Raw genomic sequence first — 25,273 nt, 5'->3', positions numbered from 1 at the left:
TGGTTTTAAAATTAGTTTGCATACCAGGATAATGAGGGAAAAGAAGATCCCAAGGATTTTTCTCTTATGATCATGGTAGAGCCTGAGATAAACACTTTTGTTTTTGACTTGGAGTTTCACTCTTGTCAACCAGGGTGAAGTGCAGGGGCACAATCTCAGCTCACTGCAACCTCCACCTCCCGGGTTCAAGCAATTCTTCCACGTCAGCCTCCCAAGTAGCTGGGACTACAGGTGCACACCACCACTCCCAGTTAATTTTTGTATTTTTAGTAGAGATGGAGTTTCACTATGTTGGCCAGGCTGGTCTTGAACTCCTGACCTCAGGTGATCTGCCCACCTTGGCCTCCCAAAGTGCTGGGATTATAGGCGTGAGTCATCACGCTCAGCCTGGGATAAACACTTCTGTTCTACTGCTTCACCAAGAGGGTGCAGCCCCGGGAGCTGAAGAGAGACAACGGAGGAGATGGCCGCTAGTGTGCTGTCTGCTTGCTCCCTTGGGACCAGCACCCACAGGCCATGCTAACTGCATCTCACAGTCATCCCTCAGAGGAGAAATGAGGAAGAATCGTTCTACCCATGTGCACATATGACTGCCAAACAATCTCATGGCACACGTTGGCTTCAACAGAAAAGCCATGGCAGGAGCCAGGGAAAGGACATAAGGGGAGACACTAGTTATACCTTCCTGAGGTCCACCAGACCCCTCAGAGAGTTGATGACTGCAAGGGCATTGGGAAAGGTCAAGAGGATTTTGAGCTGACATGTTAGAGGTCTCTTACTCAGAATGAGAATGTGAATGAGAATGTGTTTTCTAGTTCTTGTCAAGAAAATTTCAGCTTAACAAAACGTGAAGATACATCTAAAAAACTAAGGGCTAGTAAAAGCTGACAGTCTTGATAATTTGTATTCAGCTTTCTCCATGCCATTGCCATTGTTTTTCTAGATCACTACTGTGAACATCTTAGGGATGCCGTTAACAGTTCAGTATAAATCTCCTTTGTCAGAGGAGTTGAACCTCATATACAAAATGCTGTCTTTTTATACACATGATAGGGCCAAAACTCTTTAGCTAGCCTGATGTTACCCAGGGAAAGAGCCATTGCTATATACCTGAGGTCCCTGTTTAGGGTCCAAGCGAAAAGAGACTATAACAGCAAGGCCAGGAGACCGATGAGTGCTTGTGGTGTCAGTGTCAGATTTTCTTGAATGCTGTTGTGGCTTTGCTTTCTCATTACCCTTCCCCATTGCTTTCCTTTACAACTCCTTTCTTCTTCCTAACAAAAAATAGGTAAATGAAAACAAACCAGCCTTATAAAAATATGCATACCTGTGGCTTATGTTTTTCCCATGCACTAATAGGATTTTATATACTTATGTATGAATTAAGAGGATTGAAGTAGATAGCCACTAAGATCCCTTCTAGTTATAGAATTTTGTGATCTATTTAAGATCAAGTCTAATGTGCTTTCAGTATAAATAGGGATTCAGAGAGATTTGTGGAAATTGAAGTCTGCATGGCCTGAGGGAACTAAACCTTGAGGGTACATGCAGTACTTTGATAATTCTGAAGTCCCAGGTGAAATGTGATTCCTGGAAGCTTTTTTGTATCAGGATACTCAGAGTGCAGTCTTACACAGGTTATGCAGAGTGGATTTTTTATCACACTGTAAGAAACTATGCTGTCTTAGTCCATTTTGTGCTGCTATAACAAAATGCCACAGACTGGGGAATTTATAAAGAACATAAATTTATTTCTCACAGTTCGGGAGGCTGGAAAGTCCAAGATCCAGAGGCTGCAGCTGGCAAGGGCCTTCTTGCTGTGATATCCCATGGTGGAGGGTAGGAGGCAGGAGAGAGAGTCCACTCCCAAAAAAGCCCTTTGATTGGGGCATTAAACCCACACATGAGGGCAGAGCCCTCAGGCCTGCTCACCTCTCAAAGGTGCCACCTTTCAATACCGTTACAATGGCAATTGAATTTCAGCATGAGTTTTGGAGAGGCAAACATTCAACCCGTAGCAGGTGCCAAGCCCGCTGCCCCTCCATTTTTGCTTCCTTCTACTACTGGCAGTTTCACATCAAGCAACAGTGAAAAAAGCTCACAAAACAAGGTGCATTTATCCTGCTTTCAAAATGATTTGATTCTCCCTAGTGCAGAGGGTTTTTGTCGTTATTTTTACCAACTCTGTGGATATAAACTGTTTGAGTTGTGTACTTTTCTCACCACTGAAATTTGCAAAAACCAGTTTTGTGAAAATACAAACTTTCCATTGTGTGCCTTTCGTTATAGCCACAGAAGCTCATGATAACCATTGACTTCCCTCACCTGCTTCCTCCTCACTTCCACAGCCGTTTGTTAACATACACCTGGGTGCACCAGCACCTGCACACACACACACACACACACCCTAACTCTGCCACACTCACACATTGCCCTTTCATCTCCATCATTTCCCTGTGGTATTGGGGATTTGTGAGGTTTTCAGCAAGATGACCATAAAGTGCCTAACAACGAGCAAAGAGTCTGCCAGTTGCCATAAAAAATATGGCTCCTAGAAAAGCAGTGAATCAAAGCCAGCAGCAGATCCTGGACCTGCCTCCCTTGTCAGCGAAAACTGTCAGGTCTCAGGGTCACACTCCATAACCTTCCTCCTTTGTGGTCCAGCGTCGGTTTTGTAGCTCAGAATGAAAGACAGAATCTTATTTAGTGTCCTCGTGTATTGTAAAACCCCCTTAGGAAGCAGAGCAAGAAGCTCAGGACTGTAAATGAGGACCGGATGGTGCTTTTTATTCCATCAGGCTTCTTAACACAACTATGAATAAATCACTGGGCCTCTCTGCACATTGGGCTCCCATCATGTAAACTGGAGGTGAATCACACCTTCTGGAGCCCGCAGCATACGAAGTGGCTCCCAGGCCTCGTGAGCCAGGCATCTTATCGTGACTCCTTGGGATGAGGGGAAAGCATGCCGAGAGAGGACTGGGGTTCTTCCAGAGGAGCCTCATGGTCCTTACAAAGCAGGAATTTCTTTCTTTTCTTTTTTTTTTTTTTTTCCATAGAGTGTTTCCTTGTCAAAATGCCAAAATTCTGGTGCTAGACTGCAGAACTGCTAGACTTTTTGTAAAGCTTAAAATAATGCAAATGTTAACACTCTTAAAAGTTAGATCTGTTTTAAAAGTTATGCCAAATATATTAATACACTGCATTCAACAAAATCTTAATGATTACAGTAAAGTATTCAACAATGAGATTTAACTGCCTACAAAATTGTTTGGTATTGATCATTAGCAGCTGATAATAATTCTATATGTTTTGCCACCTAATTTTTGGAGAAGGATATAGGTATAGATACAGATACAAATATAAAAACATAGAGACAAATACAGTCTTCAGTAAAGTATATTTTTATTCAGCAGGGAAGGAAATATCTTCCTATGTTCCCTGGTCAGCTTTATTTTTTTGTAAGACAAAGGCAAGTTTCAGAGTAATTTTGCAGTCACCATAGAAATGCTGGAAGTTGAGAATGTCAGCAGCCATTGCACCACGTAGAGGGACTGCCAAAAGGGTTCTCTGCAAGGGGTAGGAGACCTGTGTGTTCCATTCACGTGGAAGATGGCAAAGACAGAGTAGGATCCTGTGAGCCTGTCCTATTTCCTATCTGATAAAATCACTTCTAGGTAAGAAAAGTAGGTGAGATTTTCTTACCTATGCATGATTCAGTTCCTTCCCTGACTTTTCCTGATATGTCTCTTGTGAAATCAGTCAACAGATGTCTGTTTGAAGAGTGATTTTTTTCCTTATGGTGTTTTACGAAGAATTTGAATAGCAGCAAAATTTTTAGTCTATTTACTAATTTAGTAATTTGATATACCATAGCAAGGTAGAAGTCATTTCTCAGTGTATACTAAGTCAACAGTTCCTTATCTGGGACCTAATGAAAAATTACCCATTTACTAAAGATAGGACTTCACAAAGTAACTATCACATTTGTCACCCTTGTATTTGAATCACATAAATTCACAAGCTCCAGCTGGCAACTAAATTATCTCATCAATTACAAAGTAATCAAGAGACAACTGTTACTTAATAAATATAGGCTGCTTTTATAGACAAAATCTTTCAAAACAGGGTGAGGAAATGGGGGGGGGCAGTAAAAAATACCTGGAAAAAGACACAGTGTGATGAAAAAAAATCAAAACTTATTGCAGTAGATGATTATTAGCAAAGTACTAAGGATGCCCCATTGTGGGTTATTTAGCTTTCCATAAAGTAGTTTCAGTATAATTTACTCTTTATAAGTATTTGCTGAATAAAGAGTTTTTGTAAAATCTCATCTTTCCTCAAAGTGCCACAGTATTTTTATTTGCAGATTTAAAGTGAGTTTAGGATATTTTTGCTTTGAGAATATTTGAATTTTTTAAAAAATGTTTAAGTAACACATGGTTATTAAAACAAATTCAGGTGATGCAGAAGTATACAGAGCGAAAACTGGAAGTCCTTCTTGCAGAACTATACGAAGCAAAAACTGGAAGCCCTTCTTGGAGTTGTACTTCCCAGAGATTACCACTGTTGACAGTTTGGTGTATGTCCTTCCAGCTATTTTTTTATGCAATGTGTGTGCGTTAGTGTTATTTGAAAGAGTTATACAAAAATGGGGTCATAAAGATAGATTGTTCTGAAATTTGCTTCTTTCCCTCACTTAATTCTAATACTATGTGATGAATAGCTTTCCATATTAGTAAATGTTACTGCAACTCATTATTTTTAATACATTCATTTGTATAGCTATATCACAGTTATTTAATTATTCTAATAACAATTTCCCAAATGTTCTATTATAAACAATGTGGAAACACACACTTTTATGCATATTTTTTGCACCTTTCTGGTCACACTAGTATTCCTAAAGCATAAATTCTTAGTAAGAGAATTGCTGATAGTATCAGTTTGGCTGTGAAACATAGTCAAAGATCTTGTCTTTGTCGTGTCTCTTAAGCCTGAAGACCTTGTTTGATTTCCTGGCCTTAAAGGTGTCTGAAACAGTGGATGCACGTGGGATGACAAGGTCCTTAATTGCCCTTTTTGCCAGCACCAGTCTTATTTCCTTCTAATGTTTCTAACTGCTTAGTTTATAACAGAAGCAGTTGGCTTTTCAAGTCTGGAAGGATCCCAATTATGGGACTGTCCATCAACTTAGATTGCAGGCGCAGGCTACCCACCACCTTTAGACCTTTACCTAAGCTGTTTTCTCTTCTACCTCTGTATGTCAACTGCATAGTTCTGGCCTGAGTTGATGTCGATCTCTCTCTCTCTGTCTCTGTCAGGTACAGCAAGAGGCAGCTTCTCAAATCACTGCTGGTTAGCTAGTTTCCCCAACATCCCCAGTGAGAATTGGGAGGGAAAGTGAATAGGAAAGTTACTGTGTATTCACACCAGAGATTTTGCTTAGAATATGCCTTCTCCTAAACCAGCTTTCCAAAAAATTGACAGAAGCCAACTCACTTATTTATAAGGCCCCGCTGTCCCTCAAGACACAAATCAACTAAATTAAATTAGATTTGTTTATCTGTCAGATAGCAGCTGGGTGCAGTGGCTCATGCCTGTAATCCCAGCACCGTGGGAGGCCGAGGCAGGCAGATCATTTGAGGTCAGGAGTTCAAGACCAGCCTGGCCAACATGGTGAAACCCCATTTCTACTAAAGATATAAAACTTAGCTGGACATGGGGGCAGGCGCCTGTAGTCCTAGCTATTCTGGAGGCAGAGGCAGGAGAATTGCTTGAGCCCAGGAGGTGGGGAGGTTGCAGGGAGCTGAGATCCTGCCATTGCACTCCAGCCTGGGTGACAGAGCGAGATTCCCTCTCAAAAAAACAAAAACAAACAAACAAAAAAAAGGATTTGTGTATCTGTCAGATGGAGATAACAACTGTTTTTAAGTATGTATTGGCAAGACTGATTTAAGACGAGACCACTCCCCCTCGTTAAATGTATATGTATTATATAATGAAGTCTTCAGCCATTTGATTTAATTAATTCCTTTTGTAAGACAACGTTGCAAGTAACTTCTGCAAATACAGGCAGTTGTCAGAAATAAACTACTGGTTCAAAAATTGTATTGAGCACTTGAGCCTTTATGAATTATGTTAAACAGGCACATCCTTTGCCCTCCTGAAGCTTTTGGGCCCAGTCTAAACATCTTAGCCACCAAGGCAAACCTTGAGCCATATCCTAAGTGAGTAACTAGGCAGCCTCTTAGCATACCTACAGGAGGGAGTCAGTGCCTTGGGTGAAGGACAGCAAATGGGGAACAGAGTCATCGTGGCCCCTTTACCCCATGACGACAGTCCTTACTGTGAATTACATGACTTTCTAATATGAATGTAGGAGGAATAACAAGTCACACATTCATATTTAAGCCTTATTTTCTATTTCACAGTTTGTTTACATAGCTAAAGAATTGTCTTTTTAATACTTACTAATAAATAAATATGTTTGGATTTTATATCAGGGCTTTATTCAGTATTTTATAATATTAGGTGTTTTTAAAACCCAAAGTACAAATTAACACTAGTTTTTCCCTGATAATGGAGTAATATAAACAGTTATATGAATATACTGATGTAGGCTTATTGTGGAGAGTTTTTTAAACTATGTAATACATGCCTGCATTTATTTATCTCCAAATCTAATATAGCCACATGTTCACTTACCAAGATTTTTAAATGTCAAATCCCACTTGAATATACACTGCAGCCTAGAAATAATTTAAATAGGTAATTTTAGAGGGTTCGTCAAGATAATTAAGCTGTAGCTACTAAGTGGAATGTTATGAAATCATTAAAAGTTACAGGCTTCTAGTTTCTGGTCCAACATATAAGGAGTTTGAAGTCTTCAATCTAACAGCAAGTAAAAAATTGAACAAAATGAAAAATCAGTTCTTCTTAGATCAGTCAGAGAGGTGAGGTCATAGGGCAAACTACTATCCCCAGAATTGGAGAGACAGGCAAGCAGAACGAAGAATCACAACTTACTGGAGCAAGAACCTATGAGCAGTGACCTCTGCAGGAACCAATACTGGGGTAAGAAAACCTAAACTGTAATGAACATACTGCTGGAGGCTCACTACAGAGAAGTCTGAGAGTTAAAAACTGCAGGAGTACCCAGTCATGAGAAGTCGGGGGCTCTCCACGCTTGTGTTAGTTTTACTTCCAGGAGCTTGACTGGGTCCTCACAATGGATGTCGAAGAAAAGTCTTCTCCTGATTCTGGCAGAGGAAGGACAAAAGTAGCCAACTGAAACATACAAAAGCATTCTGTTCTTCTTAGCAAGGCCTGTCCTCAGGAGAAACCATGTTCTCAGAACTTAACTGACTTAGATGAGGGAAATACTCAACTCTAGCCCCCTCTAGTCTTCCAGGGGGAATATCCAGCTCCAGCCCATCCTAGATACTCTGTTCCACCTCAGGAGGGGAAAGACTGAGAAGTACTTGTGAAGTTCATAGTCCTGGAGCACAGGCCTACTCAAAGACTGAAACCTGTTCACAGAGCTATAGAACACTTTCCTTCTTTCCCCCCATCTTGCCGCCACAACACTAAAGGCTGTTTACCAGAATTTCTTTCACCTAGTATATTACGCCTGGGTTTGAACTGAAAATTACAAGGCATACTAACAGGCAAAAAACAGAGTTTAAAAGGCAAAACAAGCATCAGAACCAGACTCACATATGGCGGGGATGCTGGACTTATCAGACCAGGAATTTAAAATACCTGTGATTAATATGCTAAGGGCTGTAAGGGAAAAAGTAGGCAATATGCAAAAACAGATGGACATCATAAGGAGAGAGATGGAAATTCTAAGCAAGAATCAAAAAGAAGTTCTAGAGATAAAAAACACTGTAACAGACATGAAAAATAACTTTGATGGGCTCACTAGTAGACTGGACATGACTAAAGAAAGAATATCTGAACTCTTGAGGATATGTCAATAGAAACTTCCAAAACTGCATAGCAAAGAAAAAAGAGACTGGATAAAAAAGAAGGAACAGAACATCCAAGAACTGTGAGACAACTACAGAAGATGTAGCATGTGTGTAATAGGAATACCAGAAGAAAGAGAAGGGAACAGAAGAAACATTGAAAGGAATAATGACTGAGACTTTCTCCGAATTAATGTCAAACATTAAACCACAGAGCCAGAAAGCTCATAAAACACCAAGCAAAATAAATATACACACACAAAGAACACTACACCTAAGCATATCCAAACTGCAGAAAATTAAAAGATTTAAAACTTTTGAAAGAAGCCAGAGGGGAAAAACTTCCTTATAGAAGAACAAAGGTAAGTATTATATCTGACTTTTCCTGAGAAATCATCGTACAAGCAAGAAGAGAGTGGGATGCAATAATTTAAATTGTTAAGAGGAAAAAGAAATCAACCTAGAATTCTGTACCCAAACACAAAATTATTCTTCAAAAGTGAAGGTGAAATAAATACTTTTTCAGACAAGCAAAAATTAAGGACATTTGTGCTCAGTAGACCTGCCTAGCAAGAAATGTTAAAAGTTCTTCAGAGAAAAGGAAAATGATATGTTAGCAACATGAATCTATATAAACAAAGGAAGAGTATTGAAAAGGAATAAATTAAGATAAATAAGATTTTTTTCTTATTCTTAATCACATAAATAATTTGTTCTAAGTAATAGCAACAGTGTATTCAGTTACATACACTTATGTGTGTGTATGTTTATGTATAAGTGAAATGAGTGGCAGCAATGATGCAAGGCACAAGAGGGAAGAATGAGGGATATTTTGTTGTTATAAGGTCCTCGTACTACTCGTGAACTGGTATAATGTTATTTGGAAGTGGATTTGGATAGTATAATACAAACTCCAGAGCAACCACTAGAAAAAGTAAGAGAGAAATATAAATGACATGCTAAGAAAGAAGAGAAAATTGGCATTATATAAAGTCCTCAATTAAAACCACAAAAGGCAGTGAAAGAGTAGAAGACAAACATAGAACAAACAACAAGGGCAGCAAATAGAAAACAGTAACAAATACGGTAGATATTATTCCAGCTATTTCATTAATCACTGTAAACATCAGTGGTCTGAATACACCAATTAAAAAACAGTTTGTCAGAGCTGATCAAAAAAGAACCAACTGTATTTTGTATACAGGAAGCCCACTTTAAACATAAAACACATATAGACTGAAAGTAGACAATGCTAATACTAATCAAAAGAAGGTGGGAGTAGCTATATTCATTTCAGATGGAGCAGACTTCAGAGCAAGAAAAGTTACCCAGTTTAAAAAAAAAAAAAGAGCATGACATAATGAATAATAAAGAGATTAATTATCCAAGAAGGGATAACAATTTTGTTTTTGTTTGTTTGTTTTGGAGATGGAGTCTCGCTCTGTCACCCAGGCTCCCAGGTTCAAGTGATTCTCCTACCTCAACCTTCTGAGTAGCTGGGATTACAGGTGCCTGCCACCACACCCAGTTAATTTTTGTATTTTAGTAGAGATGGGGTTTCGCCATGTTGGCCAGGCTGGTCTCAATCTCCTGACCTCTGATGATCCGCCTACCTCGGCCTCCCAAAGTGCTGCCGTGAGCCACTGTGCCCGACCAGGATAACAATTCTTAAATATCTATGTGACTAACAGCACAAAATATATGAGGCAAAAAAAAAAAAAAAAAAAAAAATACAAGGAGAAGTGAATGAATTCATTATGATCCTCTGTCAGAAATAAACAGACCCAGCAGGCAGAAAATCAGTAGACATAGTTGAATTCAACAGCACTATTACTTAACTGGATATAATTGACATCTATAGACTACTCATTTAATGGCAACAGATGACACACTCTTCTTAAACTCACTTGGAACATTCACCAAGATATAGACCACAGTCCAGGCCAGAAGATATATATTTACACTGTCTGCTTTTACCACAGTGGAATCAAACTAGAAATCAATAACAAAAGTAGCTGGAAAATTCCAAAATATTTGGAGATTAAACAGTGTACTTCTAAATAACAAGTGGGTCAAAGGAGAAATCTTAAGAACAATTAAAAGATATTTTGAGCCAAATGAAAAAACAATCAAAATTTGTAGGATTTTGGAGGACAGCCACTGAGTCTGTGGACACTGCCCCAGAAGCAGGAACTATAGCATCCTCTCCTCTTCCACTTCTCATTACAACCAGTAAAGGCTGTTCCTATCATAAGAAAAAAAAATTGGGGGATGCAGCAAACACAGTGCTTAGCAAGAAATTTATAGCATTGAATGCATATACTAGAAAAAAGGAAAGAACTAAAATCAATCAACTAAGTTTGCATCTTAGGAAACTAGAAAAAAAAGAGCAAACTAAGGATAAGAAAAGAAATCACAACCATTAGAACAGAAATGAATGGAATTAGAAACAGGAAGTCAGTAAGCTGTGTCTTTCAAATGATCAATAAAATTGGTAGACTGGGCTGAGCACAGTGGCTCACACCTGTAATTCCAGCACTTTGGGAAGCCGAGGCAGGTGGATCATGAGGTCAGGAGTTCGAGGCCAACCTGGCCAATATGGTGAAACCCCATCTCTACTAAAAATACAAAAATTAGCCAGGTGTGGTGGCATGCACTTGTAGTCCCAGCTACTTGGGAGGCTGAGGCAGGAGAATTACTTGAACCCAGGAGGTGGAGGTTGTGGTGAGCCAAGATCGTGCCACTGCACTCCAGCCCTGGGTGACAGAGCGAGACTCCATTTCAAAAAAAAAAAAAAATTAGTAAACTGCTAACCAGGGTAAGGAAAAAGGGAGAAGACACAAATTATATTACATCAGAAATGAAAAAGGAGACATCACTACAGGTCCTGTGAACATTAAAAGCATAATAAAGAAATACTGTGAACAGCTCTATGCTCTCAACTCTGATAACCAAGATGAAATGGATCAATTCCTTGAAAGATAGTCTGCCAGGAAATAGTCTGAATGGGCCTATCTATATTATAGAAATGGAATCAATAATAGCCTTCCCAAATAGAAAGCATGAGGCATAGATGGATTTACTAATAGATTCTACCCAATTTTTTTTTTTTTTTTTGAGACAAAGTCTTGCACTGTCGCCCAGGCTGGAGTGCAGTGGCACAATCTCAGCTCACTGCAACCTCCACCTCCCAGGTTCAAGAGATTCTTATGCCTCAGCTTCCAAAGTAGCTGGAATTACAGGTGCTCACCACTATACCTGGCTAATTTTTTGTATTTTTAGTAGAGACGGGGTTTCACCACATTGGCCAGGGTGGTCTCAAACATGTGACCTCAGGTGATCTGCCCTCCTCGGCCCCCCAAAGTGCTGGGATTACAGGCGTGAGCCACAGTGCCCGGCCTCTACCAAACATTTAAGGAAACAACTTTATCAATTCTCTGCAATCTCTTTTGGAGAACAGAAGCAAAGAGAATGCTTCTCAGCTTATTCTGTGAGGCCAGCATTATCCTAATACCAAAACCAGGCAAAGACAAGGAAACTACAGACCCATACCTCTTGTGAACATAGCAGAAATCTTTAACAAAATATTAGCAGATCATACCTAACTATTTAGAAAAAGAATTATATACCATGACCAAGGGAGATTTATCCCAGGTGCGCAAGGCTGATTTAACATTCAAAATCAATTGTTGTAATTAATGACATCAACACCTGCTCATGCTAAAAATAACTCCCAGCAAACTAGGAATAGAAGAGACCTTAAAGAACATGTAGAAAACTCTACAACTAACATCATACTTAATGCTGAAAAACTAGAAGCTTTCCTGCTAAGACTAGGAACGGGGTAAAAATGTCCCCTCTCACATCTTCTTTTCTGTATCACACTAGAAATCTCAGCTAATGCAATAGGAAAAGAAAAAACAAAAAAACGCATACCGCTTGGGAAGGAAGTTAAAATTGTCTTTGTTTGTCTTTGTTTACACATAAGATGGTTGTCCATGTAGATAACCTGAGAGATTTGACCAAAAACAAAACAAACAGAAACAACTCTTGGAACTAATAAGTGATTATAACAAGGTTGTAGGATACAAGGTTACTATACAAAAGTTAATCACTTTTTTATATACCAGCAATGCAGTAGTGGAATTTGAAGTTAAAAACAATGCCATTTACATTAGTATCCAAAAAGTGAAATACTTGTAAATCTTAACAAAATGTATATAAGATCTATAGAGGAAAACTACGTAACTATGATGAAAGAAAATTTAAAAGAAACTAAATAAATGAGAAAATATTCCATGTTTATAGGAAGACTCAATATTGTCAAGATGTTGTTACTTCCCAAATCAATCTATAAGTTTAATGCAATTCCACTCAAAATCCCATCAAGTTATTATGTAATAGTCAAACTGATTCTAAAGTTTATATGGAGAGGCAAAAGACCCAGAATAGCCAACACGGTACTGAAGGAGAAGAATGAAGTTGGAGGACTGATGCTACCTGACTTCAAGACACTATAAAGCTATGGTAATCAAAGCAGTGTGGTATTAGTGAAAAATTAGACAAATCAAAATAGAGAGCCTAGAAATAGATCGACTCTCTTCAGTGTGCAGTCATCCTTCAACATCCATAGTGGGGATTGGTTCCAGGACTCCCCATGGATACAGATGCTCAAGTCCCTTATATAATATGATATAGTATTGGCATATAACCCACATCCTCCCATATACTTTAAATCATTTCCAGATAACTTATAATACCTATTATAATTTAAATACTATGTAAATAATTGTTATACTGTATTTAATGACTAGTAATACAGTATAATGTAGTAATAATAATGTCATTAATGGAATAATGATAAGGAAAAACAATGTCAGTACAGATTCAACCATCCATTTTTTCCCAAATATTTTTTAATTCGTGATTGGTCGAATCCATGGATGTGGAACCCACAGATACAGAGGGCTGACTATATTCAACTGACCTTTGACAGAGGAAGAAAGAAAATAAATCAAAAAAAGATCCTGTTTTCAACAAATGATGCTGGAACAACTGGATATCTATTCACATGCAAAAAAACATGAATCTGGATATAGACCCTTCTACACCCTTCACAAATATTAACTCAAAATGAGCACAGACCTAAATGTAGAATGTAAACTATAAAACTCCTAGAAGTTACCTTAGTTTGAAAAAATCTAGATGACCTTGGGTATGGCAATGACTTTTCATATACAACACAACATCAGAGGCGTGATCCATAAAAGAAATAACTGATAAGCTGGACTTTGTTATAATTTAAAACTTCTCTGTGAAAGACACCGTCAAGAAAAAGAGAAAACAAGCCACACATTGGGAAAAATATTTGTAAAAGTTATATCTGATAAAGGACTGTTATCTAAGTTACAAAAAACTCTTAAAACTCAGCAATACAAAACAAACACCCAGTTTAAAAATCAGCAAAAGACCTGAACAGACACCTCACCAAAGCAGATAACAAATAAACACATGAAAAGATATTTAACATCATATGTCAATAAGAAATTGCAGAGTAAAACAACAATGAGATACCTCTACACACCTGTTAGAGTGGCCAAAATCCAAAACACAGACAACACCAAATGCTGACAAGGATGTGGAGCAACAAGAACTCTCAGTCATTGCTGATAGAAATGCAAAATCATACAGGCACTTTCGAAGACAGTTGTAGATTTCTTATAAAATTAAGCAGATTCTTACATACTATTCAGTAGTTGTGCTCCTTGGTATGAGTTGAAAACTTAAGTCCACATGAAAACGTTTGCATGAATATTTACAGCAGCCTTATTCATAATAGCCAAAACTTGAAAGCAGTCAAGATGTCCTTCAGTAGGTGAATGGTTAAATAAACTAGTATATTCAGACAATGGAATACTCTTCAGCACTAAAGAGAAATGAGCTATCTATCAAGCCATGAAAAAGACGTGGAGGAAACTTAAATGCATAACACCAAGAGGGAGGAATAGGCAGAGCACAGGGGAATTTTAAAGCAATGAAACTCCTCTGTATGATATTGTAATGGTGGGTACATGTCGTTACACTTTTGCCAAAACCCATTGAATGTACACCACCAAGAGTAAAGCTTAATATAAACTATGGATTTGGGGTGATAATGAAGTGTCAATATGAGTTCACTGATTGTAACAGATGTACCATGCTGGCAGAGGATGCTGATAGTGGGAGGGGTTATACATGAGTAGGGGCAGGGAGTAAATGAGAACTCTACTTTCCAACCCATTTTGCTATGAACCTAAAACTGCTCTAATAAATAGACTAAGTTTTTTAATGTTGTGTGAGGAAGGTTTAGCCTGAGAAAATACAATATATTGTTGATTTTTAATAATTATTAAACAATTTCTGTTCTTTGCTGTTGTTTTTCTCTGCCACTGGTCTTCACCTGTTTTTCTGTTTGTTTTGGTTTTTGAAACAGGGTCTTGCTCTGTCATGAAGGCTGTAGTGCAGTGGTAGATCATAGCTCACTGCAGCCTCAAACTCCCAGGCTCAAGTGATCCTTTCCCCTCAGGCTCTTGAGTAGTTGGGACCACAGGCACATGCTACCGCGCCTAGTTAATTTCTTTTTTCGTAGAGCCCTGTGTTGTCCAGGCTGGTCTCAAACTCCTGGCCTTAAGCAATCTTCCCACCTTGGCCTCCCAGCCTGGACTTCACCTGTTTTGTTCACAACTATAACCCTGCCACCTAGTACAGAACCTGGCATATTGTTTTTTTTTAAAAAAAAAAAAAAAAAGCAACAGTAATAGCTTCATTCTGAAATAGTATATTCAGTGATGTGTTGGGTACTGCTCTAAGTACTTTACATGTGTATGCACTCATTTAAACTTCACAACTTTGAAGTAAGTCCTTATTCCCAGTTTACAAATGGAAAAACTAAGACACCAGGAGGTCAAGCAGCTTGCCCAGATTTACATCGCTAGTAAGTGGTAGAAATGAAATTAGACCCCAAGCCATATATCTGAGTGTTTGCTCTTCACCCACTTATACCACCTTTCCTTAAAAGGCAGTCCACAAATATTTGTTGATTGGGTGAATGAATGAGTGAATGAATATGAGTGAAAGAATGAAATGAAAAGGCAACTTTTAATATAATATCATTAGTACATTTTTATTTTAAAACATGTTCATGCACAGTACCCAAATGTTCATTATTACTAACAGATTATACATGGTAGTAAAGTCATATGGTGGAGTATTATACAGCAGTGAGGGAAGTGAGTTACAACTACATATAACAGTGTGTATGATTCTCGTGAGCATAATGTTGAGCAAAAGAAGCCAGACCCTAAAGAGTATCTGTTTACTGTTCCATCTGTAGCAAGGACAGAAGAGGCATGTTAGAAGTCAGAATGCTGGGAACCCTGGGCAGAGCTGGAAGGGCACCAAGGGGGGGCTTCTTGGAAACAGGAGTGTCCTCCCCTTCATCCGGTGCTGGTTACATGGGTGTGTTCAATTTGTAAAAGTTATTTGAGCTATACACATATAGGTGCACATTTTTTGATTGGTAAATTCTACTGTAATAAACAGCTTTTTAAATGGCTAAGTTAGAAAAGAGGGTCAAAAAGATAAATAAGAGGTTGAAAATGTATTTGCCCAAAACACTCTTTAACTGTAGGTGTTTTTTGGAAACAGTGCTATGAGTAATTTTCAGTTTCATTTTTAAGAGCTCTTAGGTTTTTCAGATGTAATAAAATTGTCACATATTACCTGTGTAATTCCATTTCTAAAACGTGATTAAAATCAACTTACCCCAAAATCCACATATGCTCCCACTCAGCATGAGTTGGTCGTGTGGGTGTTCGCCCCTGACGTGTGATGTGAAGGACACCAGCCCACTGGCTGTCCTGCTTGCCCTCCTGACTTTAGTCACAATCTTTCAAGCCTCATAGGATGTCTCCAGGGATTTCTAATCAGTGTTTTGTGTTTTTCTTACATTTTTATTCCCTTTTCCAGGCTGAACAGTCCAAAGAAGAGCAGAAGCAAGGTTTGAATGCAGAGAAGTTGATGAGGCAAGTCTCCAAGGACGTGTGTCGGCTCCGGGAGCAGAGCCAGAAGGTGCCTCGGCAGGTGCAGTCCTTCAGGTGAATAGCCCCATCCAGGACAGCTTTTGGGTTGCCCTCATGTGGTCTGATTGTGTAGGAATTCACCTCAGTGCAGTGAAAGTTAATACTAGGATCTGAGACAGAAATCCTGTGTTCCCTGCCTTGAATATGTAATTTCCCATTTGCACCTGAGGTGATAAATGTGACTGGCAGAGTTAAAGGCTGATGAGAGCCTAACTCCCCTCAAGAACCCAGGGTGTCCCCAGATCTTAGTAGCTGTTAGCACATCTCATTGGACTATTCTGACCCAGGATACAAAGGTACAGAAAACTCGGGGTTTTGTTCACTCATTTCACAGACATTCCTTGGGCAGCCCCAGAAACCTTGCACCTTGTCAGGCCCTGAGATGCGGAGGCTAAGAACATGTGTGTTCTGCTCTTCTCGGGGGCTCTAGGCTGTAGTGGGGACAGGCAGGTAACCAGGTCATTGCAGTGCATGTGGAAAGAGCTCACTAAAGGTGTGGATAGGGGCCTGTGAGAGATGTGGGAGGAGCCTCAATCCGTACGGGGCAGGTGCTGGGGCTGCGGGCACCAGCGGAGGAGATTATAAGAGAACCCATCATGGAAGGATGGCTGCAAGCTCCTTAGGCACCTAGGGGTGGCAGTTTTGAGTGGGACATTGAGGCAGGAAGAACAGCACGGACAGAGGCACAGACCTTAGAAGTCAGTGCCAAGCTCTGGTGCATGGGGAGTTGCCAGCTGGTGAGCCTGTCTGGGAGAACTGGGCTCAAACTGCACAGGCCTTGGAAGCTGTGCAGAAGAGGCTTCCGCCCGCGGTTTCTGATGGGGCAGCCAGCAGGGCTCTCCATGCACAAAACCAAATGATGGGAATGGGTTCTATGTGGGGCAGATATCAGGCATTGTGGAGAGTGGGCTGGGGAGAAACGGGTAAGGGTGGCCTGTGAGGTTCATGGGAGGTTCATGGGGGGCAGTGGCTGTCCTGTGGTGCCAGCGCTGGAGATGGAGAACGCTGGGGAGCAGGGCCGTGGGGAGGATGCTGACCTCTGCCATGGCACACCAGGCAATGCCAGCAGGCCAGCAAGGTAACCATGACCAGCAGACAAGTGAAAATAAACATCTAAAGCCAGGGTTAGGGGTCAGGATGGGGATGAAAAAATGGGAGTGCTCATCTTCAGTGCACTGGTCTCATCAGTGGAAATGGACCAGACATCCCAGAAAATGTGAGGTGACTGGGAAAGGAGGCCTGGTGGGCACCAGTCACTGAAGGGCTCCCCCCAAAAGAGATACTAGAAGGAATGGCTGAGAGGTCAGAGGAGAACCAGGAGCCTGGGGCTGGAGGATGGGGAGAGGCGATCGGTGGAGAGAACTGGAAAGTGCGCCTGGGATCCCTGGCGAGCACAGCAGATGGTTTCAGCCCCGTCGGAGGGAGCTCAGCAGAAAGGTTTGCTCCTGTTGGGTTTTTATTTGGTTTTGGTTGAGGTTTTGTATAGACGAGTCTTTGGAAAGCGTTTAGGTGTAAAGGGGAGAAGCCTGGAAGAAGCGAGTGTTTTTGAAGTGTGGGGAAGCCAGGTCATGTGGTGGAGCAGGGACAGCTATGGCACGCTGGGGTCTAGTGCCAGGCGGGAGGGCAGGGCCACACACCATGTGGCAGCAGCAGTGTGCCTTAGTGTGCTCACAGCTCCTTCATTTTTAGGCAGCATCTTGTAGTGGAGAGGTTTTTCCGCCCTCTTTTCTGCTAAATAATCACATCTGTGACTTTCAGGGAGTGCCACTCCTTGGGTTTTAGAACTGCAGGTGAGGGGAGTCCATCCATGCCCCTGGTGCTGTGGTCACTTAGAGAGTAAGCAGCATTGCCTGGCATGGAAAGTCACACAACTAGCAGTTGTTACTGAAGCCCCCAGCTTCCCTTAAGATACGAAGCCATTATATCACCAGGCAAGTGATGAGAATGATGAGATGGACAGAGTGAGACAGACCGCGCTGGAAGCGTGGGATTTGCACGGCTGCCGGTGCGTGGCCTGGGGTGGTGAGATCGGGCAGCCGTGGGGCCTGGGGCGTTCTGCCCAGCACCACCCCAGCTGCTTATTTCACCTGGAATCAGGAGCCTGATGGTCCCTGGCCTTCTAATTTTTCAAGAGAAGTTAGAAATCAACAATTTTATGTGAAATATCTCAAATGCAGGCACTGGCAACTAGTTCGGGTATTTTTAAACACCGTAGTTACCAACTGCGGCTTACGGCCTCTGCTGACATCACGCCCACACTCGGGCGTTTTTCGTTCTTGTTTCCCTCTTTTGGAGGTGAACAGATGTAAAGGACACTGCTCGCAGCAGTAGCTCGCTCCAGTGTCCAGGGTTTCCACTCCTCCTCTTCTCCTCTGTCCTTCCTTAGTCTTCAGAACATCCTCACCTCAGCTCTGGGTTCTAGCCCGCGCCTCCTCCCCCATCTAGACTGTTCTTTCACAAAGGAGGGCCAGTGCTTGATGCTTCATCTACCAGTGTGCCCCTTGCATGTCGTATGCCCTCAAGAAGTACGCGCGGACGGCATAAATGTATGGTGTGAAGTTCTGTAGGAAAATAGACGTACTGTTTGTCGCTTTTTTTTAAGTACTCTCCTCACCTGAAAACCACTCTGCCCTGTCTCAGCCTCTCTGCTGCTTCGGGACCAGGGCAGTTACTGCCTTTCAGATAGTGAGTTCCTCCTTCTCCTTTCATTTGAGTCGTGGTGTCACTCATCAGGTTGTCCCTGCCTCAGCACGGTATCGATTTTAAAGACTTCCTGGTATTATGTACTTTTCTGTGAGGTTACTGAGAAGTTTCCACGTAGGATTTTGGGCCTTTTGAGTCTTCCACTGCCTAGTTTGCAAACACCTATCCTAGACCAGACCCTACTAGTTTAAAAACTGTCTTCTGTTGGAAGTTCCCTGAAGGGAACTTACTGGCTTGGTCTATAGGTGACTTCCGTGAGCCAGAGCTGCTGTTCTCCTTGATACCGTCCCTTTAGCAGGCAGAGACTCTCTTGATTTTAAATGGATGGAGTTCTGCTTAAGGAAAAGAGCTTCTGCCTGTGCTTGTAGAGACATCACTGCCACTGCAGGTCCTGGGGACTGTTTTAATGGTCCCAGAGTATTTTTAGCATCATATTTAAGTCAATTTATTTCTCACCCCAACTCTAGGGAGAAGATTGCCTACTTCACCAGAGCCAAGATAAGCATCCCGTCGCTGCCGGCTGATGACGTGTGATTACATGGTTTCAGAAAGTATTTTGTCATCTGTTCACTTTTTTAGGGAGGGTAAGAGACTGAAGGTTTGTTTTTTTTGTTTTGGTGTTTGGTTTTTGGTAACCTAACTGTCAACTCTTGAAGAACTTTTATTTCACATCAGATTTTCAACATTTTAATTTGTAAAGTATCTTGAGTGTAATTTTTATGTGCTTAAACACGAAAAAATCAGATTAAGAAAAATGGGATAATCTGGTACACAAATGTTGCCCAGAATGTGCGCATTGCCAGTGGGCTTTATTTTGTAAAAACAGAATGGAGGCAGTACTACCCCACCTGGGTACTGTTGAGCCAACTGTTGAGAGACAACTTGGTTCAGCAGGTGGCCTTGCTTCCCCTTTGTGTTCCTGTGAGTAGGCCATGCCGATGGCAGCAGCGCCACGTGGTATCTGTGCGCTGGCGAGGAGAAGAGCACTTTCCATTTGGAGGCAGTGTGAGCAGTCGCTGGGGTGCAGCGTTCCAAAGTCCACCCAAAATGGATGCTGCGTTCATGGCCATCACCTGTGCGGGAACACCTGGTTTCCTTAAAACAATTTCCTTTTTGTCCTTTTATATTTTTCTAAAGAAAACAAAAATATAAACTACCAAGTGCTCTTAAGAATAAGCATACAAAGGAGCACTGCTCTTGGCTACACTAAAGATCTTGGGATTCATGACACTGAGGGCCAGGAGAAGAAAGAACACCAGCCATGTAGAGATACAGATAAGCTCCTCAAATGAGCAGCTGGTTTGTCTCACTCAGCCTGAATTTGCATAAGTGTTCAAATGTGAGTTTCTGGCTTGCACCAGTGTTTTGCCCTAAATCTAAGGATGGTGCCAAGTGGTGGCCCTGTGTTCTAAGGACAGAGAAAGCTGGAAGTGTGGAGAGAAACGCATCGGCACTCATTTGGTATAACCAAGAAGAGGGGGAAAGATGTCTTGATAGAATGAAAGTTGCCAAAAACAAACGAGTTTATCAAGAGATTTCTAATATTTAGTAGAAATTACTTCATAGCTCTCATTTTTAGGGGATTCTATCTATAATTTATGGTAAATAGTTTGGAGGCAAAGGGAAGAATGTGGCTGGGGGATTATTAATTTGAAGTATAAGCTAAATTGTTTATAAAACGACTTTTGGATGAACAAGTTTAGAGAGAGAAACTGACTAATGTGTCCTCCAGTTTAGAATTTCACCTTACCCAACCCAGGCACGTCTTAAAAAAACATATCCTCAGTGCAGCTCTGCCAGCATCAAGCTTTTAAAGTATATAGTATTTAGACCATTTAAACCATACTTATTCCTCAGAAACAATTTGGGGTTAGCCATCTAATATAGCAAATAAAATAGATTTTTTTTACAGAAATCCAAAATTGTCTTAAAGGAACCCCTTAAAGAACAAAAAAGTTGTGTTCCTAAGTTAGAATGCTCACTAGCAAGAATTTTTATTTTCTTGAAAGCAATTGTATATATTTTGGAAAGTTCATGTTATTGGAATTGAAGTTCAAATTAAGCAACTTCTGAGCCTAGAACTTTATTTTTTCCTAAATGTCCCACCACTTAACATACAAATTTCTTTGAAGACATAACTGGACATGGCAGACACTACTTTGAACAAAAACCAGCCTAGTGAATTGACTGAGTACAGTCCTTTAAGACTGCCCAGTTCATTCTATTAGATGACTAAGGAAAACTAGAAAAAGAATACAGTTCACCCTTGTCAAGGTCAAATGTGAAAGACAGAAGTTTATTTAACGTAGATGTAAATGAAGGTGAGCTGTTTTCAGCGTCTTAGTTTGACCATGAAAATGTCTATAGAATTATGTGTAGTTGTTCTGTACGATTTTATTTTCTTCATTTATTTATTTACAGTCTTATTTATGTTCTGTTTAATATATAGTTTGATTCTGGCCATTTTAAATATTTGACACAGAAGAGACTATATTGGAATATTTACAGCTTTATAAGTCTTTCATCAGATTAGCTGTTGACTTTTTGTAATACAAAAAGTTTCAGACAAGTATTAAAGAATAAAATCTGTCTCAGGCTGGTAGTTAGCAGTTGTGACCAAGATGCTTTTGGTTGTTGTATTTCACAAAATTTCCTCATTTCTAACATGAGAGATGAACTTATTTTAATATAATCCTTTTTCTACACTTTAAAAGTCAGCAATAGTGTTATGTATTTATAGGCAGCTTTTAATAATCTTGTCATATTTGTACTAACCCAAATGATTCACAGTGACAAAACATTTTAATAACTTGATCACAAAACCATATGGACAAATATGAATTTTAATATTATAAATACTATTTTTAAAAGGTAGAATTTATTCGCACAGGGTAAAAAGAATGTAATATTTAGTTCTCAAGTTTGAATTATCATTATATTATTACAGTTTTGTATATCAGAATCTTAAATGTTACAGGTACAAAAAGGATATTGCTAGCCAAATGAACAAAGTTTAGTTAAATCTCTGTAGCATGCAAATGAAATAAATTAAAATTTTTTGCTATTGCTTTATCTATATTGTATTAAATATCAAAAGCTCAGGACTGAACTTAATATTTAATCAGGTTAAATTCTGAACATGTTTCTGTTTTAATTTGTCTTGTTTGTAAACGTATGCAAATACATCACATAGATTAACTTTGGTTTCTGCACTTTCCATGTGTTTGTGGGTGGAAAAAAATTCAGTCGGTTTTTAAAAAAACAAAAACAGAAAAACAAAGCTACATATTGCCTAATAGTTTATTTCAGTGTCGTTTATTGTTCAATTTATTTCCCTCATTGGCACAAACACACAAGTTTCCTGGAACCATGTACCAAGCAAATACAAAATATTTCACGAAGAAATCCCCAAGCCAGCAGTTTGTGATGAATAGTTCTTGTTGGAACTATATGTATTGCTGATAAAAAAGGATGAAGTCTTATCATTGTGCAAATAAAATGAAGGGCTCCAGAATATGTGCTCTGTGGTCGTTCCGCCTGGGCTGGTAGGCGTGCTCCATGGAGAGGCAGCCATCCCAGGAGGTTCTCTACACACACACAGCAGCCCTGCCCTGCCATGCCCCCCACAGACTGCTCAGTGCCAGGGAAGCCAGAAACGCTGCGCATGAAATACAGAGCACAGGATGCAGAAGCACGTCTGTGTGCCGGAGTCTGCTTGAATCATCCAAAACACAAGATCACCCTCCTGCTTCTGACATAGTTTAGAAGATGTGACTGAATGTGGCTGCCTTTTGAAAAAAGGTTCCATAGAGACACTGAGGTCTCTGATTCAGGAGATGATGTGTCTTCACCTCTAAAACGTTTAAAGAGCTAATCATTATTTTATATAATAAGACGTCATGCATTTTAAATCAATATGCAGCTCAGGCTTATTATACTAGGTTATCTTAAACACCTGAAAGAAGTCAATGATCTGCCAAATGATTCTGCTCCATATGAATAACACCTTCAAAGACACATACAGATTAACGTTTTATTTACCACTTCTATGCAATCACTGTTTTAAAATTGAGAACACTCATCCACAGTAATGGGTGTCATTACTATTAAGTCTTGATTGGTTTTGATCTCAGAGTAGAAGATAAAAATAGTTTACCAGTCTTGGAAAGAAACTATAGTTTAATAGCCACAGGAAAAAAATGCATTTTCGAAAATCAGAAGCACAGTGAGATGACTAGAGCGGGACCTCCTACCAAATCCAGCGTTGAGCAAGCGTCTCCTGAACAGCAGACTCTTGTCCTTTCGGGCTTAGTTTTTCAGGTTGGTGTTTCTTGTCTCCAGTTGATGATGATGATGTTGCATTTGCGCCACTGCACAGTGGCCCGAAGCTAGGGGAGCGTGGCTGGAGCAGGCTGCACGGTTGAGCAGACACCCTCCCAGGAGAAGAGAAAGTCCAGCAAACCAGCCCAGAAAGAGGGCCTCCCCAAACTCCCACCTGGGGACAAAGTCTGGGACGTTCTCATCCCAGAACTCCTGAACCGTCTTGTGGGCGACCCAAGAGACAGGAACCAGGGCTGTGATGCCCGAGGCCCAGGACAGAACTGCTCCCAGGATCAGCAGTCGCCTCTTGAGATCTCTCTGACCCTCTCCAATTCTCAAACAGTCCAGGCCAAACCCAGAGACCAGCAGGCCCAGAAACCCCAGCCCGTTTGACAGAAACATTAAGATCCTGGAGACCCTGAGTTCAGCAGGCAAAGCCAGGAAGGAGTCAAAGTCCTTGCATTGCATCCCCACTTCCTCTTGGGTGACACAGGTTTGCCAGAGTCCCATGGTCCAGTTTTCCATTTCATTCAAGTCCAGGTTGAGGTTCTTCCAGTGTGGCAGGTAGTTTGTAAGACAGGATAAAACCCATCCCAGCAAAGATAATGAAACTCCAGCTAGTTGAGCCACAGTTCTAAATACTAAAGCCATTATAATGTCCCGAGAGCTTTAACCAAACTAACTCCTGTCCTTCGGTTGCTGTGAAAAGAAGTGTGACCCTTGTGTTATAACTTATGAAACTCAGAAATATTTCTTCATTGTGTATATAGGAGAATTCTTGCCAGAGTTGCTATTGTTTGATTCCATGTTGAATGGGTTTCAGAAAAGGATAGGGAAATAGTGCCGCAAACCAGTAATGCCAAGGTGTGGCCAAGATCGTGTTTGTGTCCTGTGGGCTGGATTTTGCAGAAAGCAGTTTGTCACTGAAATATAATTGAGTGGTAATAATCCTCCCTTCATTGTTAAGGTTAAAATGGCTTTCATGTTATTCCCAACCTTTCTAACAAAGAATTAAGTCTGAATGCAAAATGTTTAACTGATGGTTTTGGTTCAACTCCTCCTGCTTTGTATTTCACTAATTGCACCTGTCAGATTTTCATCTCTTATAGTTCTCACATTTCAAATGTGCATGTTATGGTAATACTGAGTGTTACTTTTAAAAAATAGGTTCAAGAAAAGTATTTCTTAACCAAATAAATCAATCTTATCAGAAATATCTCTACACCTTAACTCGGGCCTGTGTTTCAGAAATTTCTCAGGCTACATATACCACACGGCATTTGAAGCAATACCAAACTACATATCTAGTTTATTTAACTGCATGCCTTTCTGTCAAATTTACGCTTGTGTGCATAAACACTTTTTTTCTTATATATACTTTCTAAGTCGAGGAAAGAGTTCAGCATTAGGACTCTGTAGGTTGGAGTCAGCATTTCTGTTTTTTCACCACTAAAGTATATATCCCCATGTTAGTGATTTTTCACTGAACAAAGGAAAGTTTTTATTCAAATGACCTGATAATATCTGGATATCAAGAAAAATGTCTTTGGAATTGTTTTTCTTTTTTTAATACGAAGGTTTTGAGGGAAAGGACAAGAGAAGAGATTGGCCAGTATTTTAAATCTGAGAGTATCACGAGGTACTGAAAACTCTTCAGCCTCATAAAATCTTGTCGCACTGAGTGCCTGGTAATACCCTAAACACAAACCACTTCTGTTCAAAGAAGAAAAAAGTCGTTGCTGTGGAAATAACACTTTGGGGTTGGCTTAGCATGTGGCTTTGCTAAAGTAGAACACTTAAAATCTTCAGATTGTTAGTTTTTTTCTTTAGGAAGCAGAAACTAATGATCATTTCTAACTACGAACAACAAAAAAAGAAAAAAGCTTTCTAATACGAAATTCACACATTAAAGCTTGAAACTGACTATATTGGACAGCCACCACATTCTTTAAATAACCAGATCAATGAAGCTTGTTTCACTTCTACCTATATAATGCTTACCATAATCATTTTCTTTTAGATGAAATATTTTTCCTCCATTATTCTCTAGATTTTAGAGGGAAGTGGGTCTGCCTACTGTAGAGAAATAGTTACTGAATGAGAAAACGTGAGCATCACAGATTTAGCTACAAAACAAAGAGACCTTTGTCACCACAG

At 40.1% G+C, this 25,273-nt stretch overlaps 2 protein-coding genes across 2 annotated transcripts in view; one reads left to right on the top strand and one right to left on the bottom strand.

Moving 5' to 3' along the window:
- The window catches only part of WWC2 (WW and C2 domain containing 2), a 122,228-nt gene extending 97,898 nt beyond the window's left edge, over positions 1 to 24,330 (top strand). The window contains exons 21-22 of the mRNA XM_011959571.1: positions 15,981 to 16,108; positions 19,264 to 24,330. Coding sequence (XP_011814961.1) covers positions 15,981 to 16,108; positions 19,264 to 19,330 — 195 coding nt within the window. The 3' untranslated portion in view covers positions 19,331 to 24,330. The remainder of the gene's footprint in view (positions 1 to 15,980; positions 16,109 to 19,263) is intronic.
- CLDN22 (claudin 22) lies at positions 21,629 to 24,321 on the bottom strand. Its single transcript, XM_011959572.1, has one exon. It carries the CDS (start codon positions 23,765 to 23,767, stop codon positions 23,105 to 23,107), a length of 663 nt encoding a protein of 220 aa, XP_011814962.1. The 5' UTR covers positions 23,768 to 24,321; the 3' UTR covers positions 21,629 to 23,104.
- Positions 24,331 to 25,273: the final 943 nt, after the last annotated feature.

Source organism: Colobus angolensis, unplaced genomic scaffold (assembly GCF_000951035.1).
Source record: "Colobus angolensis palliatus isolate OR3802 unplaced genomic scaffold, Cang.pa_1.0 Scaffold5, whole genome shotgun sequence".
NCBI classification, from domain to species: domain Eukaryota; kingdom Metazoa; phylum Chordata; class Mammalia; order Primates; family Cercopithecidae; genus Colobus; species Colobus angolensis.
The sequence above is the reverse complement of the archived record's forward strand: the minus strand, read 5'-3'. Positions and strand labels throughout refer to the sequence as shown.